Here is a 7,089-nt window from a genome sequence, read left to right as displayed (position 1 = left end):
GCATTTTAAAGTTGTTGATTTTTCTTTCTTAAAATTAAACTTGTTTCAAAATCTTTACTGCTTTGGCCAACAGAGTCTTAAAGAATGCTGTTCTAATCTAAAAGCTAACACGAGTTAAACAAAACCACGCATTTTCTCTAAGTGACATATTTAATATTTCAATTGTGACTCATTTAAGAATAACTTAACAAACTTAATAAAAGAGTTTTTTTCCAATAATTTCAGAAAATTGTGGCTGCATGACTCAGGCTTCAAAGAGTTACAGATTGCTTTCCAAGTAGTAGTTAAAATTACGAACATCATTGTTTTGTTTTGGTTTTATTTTTATTTTGCAGCCATACTGTATGACTGGTTGAAAAATGTCCATCTAACCATTTTTGAGCGGAAAAAAAAAGAAAATTTATTATTGGAAGTGTGTTTTCAATGGAAAATTTTGACTCCTTGTTGAAATACTGAACATGGTAAAACCAAAACATTTCAGAAGAAAAGCAGAAAAAATATTCTATTTGGAAATGTTACCATAATCTCTCATGGCAGTTGCAGTTATGTACTTTGCCCAGTTTTCTTTATGGTTCAGGATCTCCTAAAATATATTGTGCAGATTCAGCAAGAAGGAAACCTGTCACCAGATATATGACCCGAATGGGGGCATGCAGTACATAAAGTTCATAATGCACCTACAAATTTTCAAATCAGAACTTTTGGTTCACCTCGGAAATGTTTTTTAATTTTTTTATTCAAAAATGATCTTTTTCGTTGAAAAATGTTGCTTAAAATTGTTTAAACACGTTTCATTTTTAATGAGACAAGGTTAATTGGGTAAATCTGGTATCTTTTATTAGACCAACTTAAATAGTTGGAAAAAATCTTCTTAGCAAGCTTTTGGGCACAAACACCCTTCATCAGCTGAAGAAACATCTGTATAAATGTTCATTTCTAGTAATGGAAAATTACCACTTGCAACTGCCCCCTTTCCCCTGCTCCTTGTGCTCTCTCCACACCAGGGTGAGCCTGGTCTGGGGAAAGTGCGAGCTGCTCCGGTCATCCCATTCCCAGGGGACTGAAGCAGCAGGGCAAAGCCCACTGGCCACAGCTCACACCAGAAACTGGTGTGAGAAGCGGGCAGGAGCTCCCTCTGCTCAAGTCCTGGGGCCCAGTGCACTGAACCCCAAGGCAAAGCCCCCAACCCTGGGACTCCACACACCTGGGACTCCAGTGTGAGAAGCAGGAAGCAGTTTTGCCTCACTCTTCTAGAGAGCGCCTCCATAAGCCCCATTCCTGATGTGGCCACCTTCTCCTTGAAGGCTTTTAAGTCTCAGCTCCCGCTGCTCAGCCAAGTGGCATGGAAGGCAAAGGGAAGCCAGCTGGACTGTGAAACAGGCTCAGGAGGCTTTCTCCAAGCCAAGCTACCAGCCACAGGCTTTTAAATTGCCATCCTTGCTGCCCAGCTAAGCAGTGGAGACGGGCAAGGGGAAGCAAAGGGAAACAGGTGGAGGGCAGTGCCACTCCCTGAGCACAACTCCCCATGCCCAGCAGCTGAGCAGAGCAGCTGAAGCAGGACACAATGCTCCTGTCAGCTTCTCAAACTCCAGTGAGAAGCAAGCAGAAAGCAGTTGGCAGCTGCTCCTCCCCTTCCCTCTTAGTCTATGCCTTCTCCAGACTGGGGTGACCTCAGCCTCTGGAAGGCACAGTAAGGATCCTTTCCCTCAGCTTCAATCCTCTTGGTCCCCAGGGACAGTTAAACTCAAGGAAAGTGTGCAGACATTCAATCTACAAAGAGAAAGTCTCCTGGGAATGATTTGTACCTGCCTGTTTCCAAGTTGTTTTTCTCCCAAACCAGGCATAAGAAAAAGCTCAAATATCTGCACATTTGATTTCTAACAGGACAAAAGCAATTCCCCCAGTAGAAACTGAACATCTATACATGGTCTAACTTGTACCCTTTATAATTCAAGGAGCAGTCAAAAATGCCCAAATCTTCTTTTTAATCAAGCAAGAGAATAATCATTTTCAAGAGTGATAATATAGATCTCCTTTTACAGTATGGCTTTAGTCTGAAAAATAACTGCCTAGAAATGGCATCTTCATACTCAGCACACCTTGCTTTTGGGATGAATAGAACCAAAATCACTACAGAAAAATGCCTAAACTGAATAACCTTAAACTGAATGCTAATTCAGGTTCCAAATGCAGAGCCACAAATATGATATTTTCTGGTAGTAATTTTTTTAAACTAGGACCTTTTCTGAAAGTGTACAGACCTTCTCTCATAAAAGATATAGCCTTTGATTTAATATTCTCCGTTAATTGCCTTGTCTTAGTCAGATATTCCAACACATAAATATTTGGAGCAAAGTTTATCATGTTCTGTTCACCACAGCCATAAGGCATCTTAATCAAAGACTCCAAACCATTGATAGAAGGCCCAAGGATATCACCTAAAAGATAAAATTAAAATTCAATGCTTATACATGTGCATATATGGCGATATCATTTTTAAAATCAGACTTTTCGATACTATAATATCCAGACACAATCCTTTTCAAATTTCAGTGCTTTTATTCTAATATTATAATTAAGCCAACATGAATATAAAGGCAGAGTCAACATACAAGCCAGCAACTTCATAGTGTTAAATATTGCTAGGAACATCTCTAAAGGACTACTATTGAGAAAGCTTCTTCCAAGGCCTCTGAAAGTCTGTTGAAGTAATCCTATCTGGGAAATGACGAAACTCATTTATAAGGGAAGCTGTAATGGCACATTGTAACTCCAAATCTTATATTGGAGGCTATGCAAGCTCAGCACAAATTGAAACACTCAACTTTATATTTACTGTCTGTGAAAGAGACAAGATTGCTTCCTGAAAGATAATGATGATATAAATAGGATAAAATAATTCTTACCAATAGCAGTGACTTGCACTCTTTCACTGCCACTTACTACATCAGAAGGAAAGTTGAAATGCAGAGTTTTTGATAGAGTTTTTGTATTATTCCCAGTCAAATCCAAGAGTACTGCCTGTGAGTAGGACTGTTCAAGGCCCTCAGCCTATCAATATAAACAAAAATAATTATTTTCATCTCCAGTATTTTATTTGTTGTGTTTAGGTTTTTTATCATGCTAATTCATAGTGTTGTATTCAAAAGACCTAAACCATTATGCTTCATACTATTTGCTAACACAGCAAAAAGTAGCATATTCACTCGTCTGAACTGATACATATTTATTTTTTGCTTAAAACCACAGACGTGCCTTTAGTAACTGTTCTATCAAGATGAGGTTTTAATAAGGAAAAATAATACATAGAGCCTGATCAAAAGTCTAGTGAAGTCAGAATCTTTTCACTGACCTCAATGGACTCTGGATAAGGTCCATTCAGCACAGTATTCTAAGAGAAAGGTTTCACATAATATGCAACACTATGGGCTTATCTATACAGAGAGGATTTAGTTCAAAGCAAGATGAATCTGCAAATACTTCAAGTGTGTGCATTTTCCATGAAAAATTCATCAGAAAACACACAAACTCAAAGCAGGGACCAGAACCCAGTTTCCCCTTTTACCATTAAGTGGGGGAATCATGCTCTCTCTTCCCCTCTTAATAATCCAATGGATGTTTCTTTCTGACAGGTTGAACAAATTCAGTTGGAAGGGTTTACCAAGTCCACACCTCAGAAAAGCCTGCAGTGGTTAGGATGCTCTCTCAGGATGTGAGAAATCCTTGAATGCAGTAATGAGAATTGAACTAGGGTCTCCTAGATCCTAGACCCAATCTGATATTGTATAAAAGAAGTACACCACCACCACCTCAACTTTCTAGTGTATGCCAAACTATGTACAGGGGAAGGCCTAGTAAGAGGGCCCTGACTGATCTTAGATGTGAAAAGGGTGCTGAGCTGCAATGCCCTAGAGCCGAGAGAAGCTGGTAAGTATAATGGCACCTTAGTTTTCAATATTAAAATTCTCCAAGCACTTTATTTTAAATAGATTCATGCCACTCCCACAATACAGAATTTTTCATGTTAAAGATCTGTTGACCTCAAGCCAAATGTTACAATTACAATTCACTTATTAAAGGTGTTTGTCAAAAAATTATTTGACACTGAGTGAATTATAAAGTACCAGTATCATCCCACACCTGGTCCCACAGCTCCCACTTCTGCCAATGGAATGTGTCATGTGATCAAGGATTTGTACACCCGAGTTCTATGGGGCTTTTCATTATTATTATTTTTAAAAGGAAATCTAAAACAATTTAAGGAAAGGACTCTTTAAAAAGAAAGCTTTCTCCTAAAATTCTGAAAAGCTCACAAGAGAAACATCTACTGATTTGCCTTTTTGAAACATTCTGAGTTGTTTTTTATAAAGCTTAGAATGAATCAAGTCATTAAATATTTACCTTCACTAAAACTTTCTGGAGAACAGCATCAGAAACAGTGGGTGACACTGCTGTCACTTTGATAGGAATCTCCCCCAGCTGTTTTGGTTTGATTGGGAAATTAACAGTCCTTCCATCTTCACTTGGTACTAACACAGACTGTTGGTTTCCTGTAGCATTTATTTCATTGGATGTTATAAGAATTTCAAAAGCATCACTGATATCCAGGGTCACTGTAACCTATGAAAATAAAATAAAATGTGCTATTTTAGCAACAGATGTTAATCCTAAAGGCTGTTGTTTTATAAGATGTAGATTTCTGACCGTGTATAAAAATATGCCTTGGTTTTTCCATGTCTTCAGTGAAGAAATAATAAAGACTTTGAGGAGATGTATTCAGAATTGCTTTTGGGAGCCTTGCAGTGTCTGGCGACGTTCCTGAATCACAGTATAAAAATATGGACAAAGAGGAAAGAGAGGGAACATGGAGCAAGTAGAAGGATGAAATAAGTAGAACAAAGGAGAATAGAAAGGAAGAAAGATCTTCAGGGAAAAACAGACTAGAAGCTAAAAATCAGAGGGAAGAGAAAGAAACTGTCAGGAGACAAATAACATAGTTGAGAAAAAAATAAGTGAAATATTAGAGCTTATCTCAATATGTGTTCACCAGCCTGAGCTCCATTTATTTAACTTAATGAGATCACTCAAGTGTTTCAGAGTAACTGCCATACAGTGACTGGAAAGGCTTAGGAACACTATGTATGCTGATTCAGATCCAATTCAATCCCATCTCCTACTTCTGACCAATACCACCGAAAGGAAACAAAAATAAATCAAGGTGTTTTTGACTGATTTGTGCAATGATTTTATCTTAGAAAATCAGATTTTTCTGATGACAGCAGCAAAAAAAATATGAGTGATAACCAGGTATATATATATGAACTGCCTCTATGAGAGCTACAAGAAGCAAGATTTGTCTGAGAGAATAATTTAATGGACAAACTCTATAGTTGAGAGAAATGTTAGACAAGCTCTCAGGCACAAAATACCCTTTCTTGGGTCTAGGAGGGACAAGGGTCAATACATACCAGAATGGTAGGGGAAAATGCCAACGAGAGATTTTACCTTGGTCTCTTCTTTCAAGTAATTGAAGATATTTATTTCCAAAATAAACTGTTCTCCTCTGGTAACAGAGTAAGGAAGGTTCAAGGAAATGAAAAAAGGCTGAAATGTTTCTAGCTGAAAAATAAAAAGAATATATACAACAGTGAACTCCTGCAGTCACCAATTAGCTAATACATTGGCTACAGTTCAAACTCAGACCTTCTAAGTAGACTTTATCACTGGCAACCTTGACTAGACAAGTGCATCATGTAATAAGATATAGATGGAGCTTGAGTGAAAGAAACTGTTAGCTGACAGAAGCCAATACATCCTTCCGAGGACTCTACAACATGCTGACATGGGAGCTGTGGGGTTCTTGGCAGTACTGACCATCAGACTGCTCTGTAATCTGCATACTTAAACATGGATTGAAGATCTAACTTTCGAAATGTGGGTTTGCTAGTTCTGAGTGTACCTGTCCTTTGGAATTCTGTAAAAGAAAGTTGCCAACTGTTTTGAAACCTAAGTAATGTATGATATAAGAATTTATTTCTTCATGGCCCTACATTTATGCCAAGGAGCATCTTCTCATTGACTTGTACATAGCAGAATAGGGCCTATCGGGAAAAACATACTGAAAAATAATGGGCCCTCCTAATTTTTTGTTTTACTGACTCTATGGATTTTAATTTGAACGTTCTATTTTTAAATATTCCCTGTGCATAAAAACCATGTTTCATTCCATAATTACATGTCTGAACTAAAGAAAAATCTCAACTATAGAAACCCACAGGTAGCAAGCAATTCACTTTTGCCTGTGGAGACATGCTTTTTGAAAAAAATCTCTGCCCTATTGAAATCAATGGCAAACATCAATTGATTTTACTGGGGTCAGGATTTCCTTGCCTCCCTCCCCCACAATGATTAAACATGCAGTACAGCCATCTGGCAAATAACAACTAGTGTGAAAATTTAAATGAAAAATACTGAGTTTTGTTTTCATCAAAGGTTTTCTTGTAATCACTTTAAGTTCTCCCCCAATAAAACACAGAAATGGATTCTTTTTCAATAGCGATGCCTGACATTTTTTGGCTTAAAATAAAAAAAAAAAAATGGGGAAAAAGGAAGATTTGAGGGGAAGGAAATTTCCACTTTCCATAAAAAAAATTTTTAACAGATAAATTTTACCAGTATTATCTTTAGAGAATAACAACATTCTGTAGGAAAAGTTCCATAAAAATAATATAACTAAGCTAACTCTCATTTGATAAATAATGTTAAAGTTCATGGCCCAGATTTATTTTCTCTATTTCATACAACAACCTTTATCTGCATTTCTATATATTCTTCTTGAGTGTGATTCACCTATGTGGAACTCTAAATATGAACTGAACAACAACCCAATGTTGTATATGTGCAGTTATGGCTTAAAGGATAACCTTGGCACGTGTTCCCCTTGCAAACTAACCAAATGCAAGGATGTGTGGCCAAGTATATAATTTCATATAATCTGAAATCAGTTTCACAGATTTCATAGACATTAGGGCTGGACGGGACCTTGGAAGATCATCAAGTCCAGCCCCCCGCCTGAAGGGCAGGAAGTCA

The 7,089-nt window shown here is 37.5% G+C and overlaps 1 protein-coding gene across 1 annotated transcript in view; it reads right to left on the bottom strand.

Moving 5' to 3' along the window:
* The window catches only part of CD109 (CD109 molecule), a 106,885-nt gene that overhangs the window by 30,160 nt on the left and 69,636 nt on the right, over positions 1 to 7,089 (bottom strand). The window contains exons 20-23 of the mRNA XM_019538158.1: positions 5,506 to 5,619; positions 4,402 to 4,620; positions 2,907 to 3,051; positions 2,262 to 2,438 (exon numbers count right to left, since the gene is read on the bottom strand). Coding sequence (XP_019393703.1) covers positions 2,262 to 2,438; positions 2,907 to 3,051; positions 4,402 to 4,620; positions 5,506 to 5,619 — 655 coding nt within the window. The remainder of the gene's footprint in view (positions 1 to 2,261; positions 2,439 to 2,906; positions 3,052 to 4,401; positions 4,621 to 5,505; positions 5,620 to 7,089) is intronic.

Source organism: Crocodylus porosus, unplaced genomic scaffold, assembly GCF_001723895.1.
Source record: "Crocodylus porosus isolate Cpor-Errol unplaced genomic scaffold, CroPor_comp1, whole genome shotgun sequence".
NCBI classification, from domain to species: Eukaryota; Metazoa; Chordata; order Crocodylia; family Crocodylidae; genus Crocodylus; species Crocodylus porosus.
The sequence above is the reverse complement of the archived record's forward strand: the minus strand, read 5'-3'. Positions and strand labels throughout refer to the sequence as shown.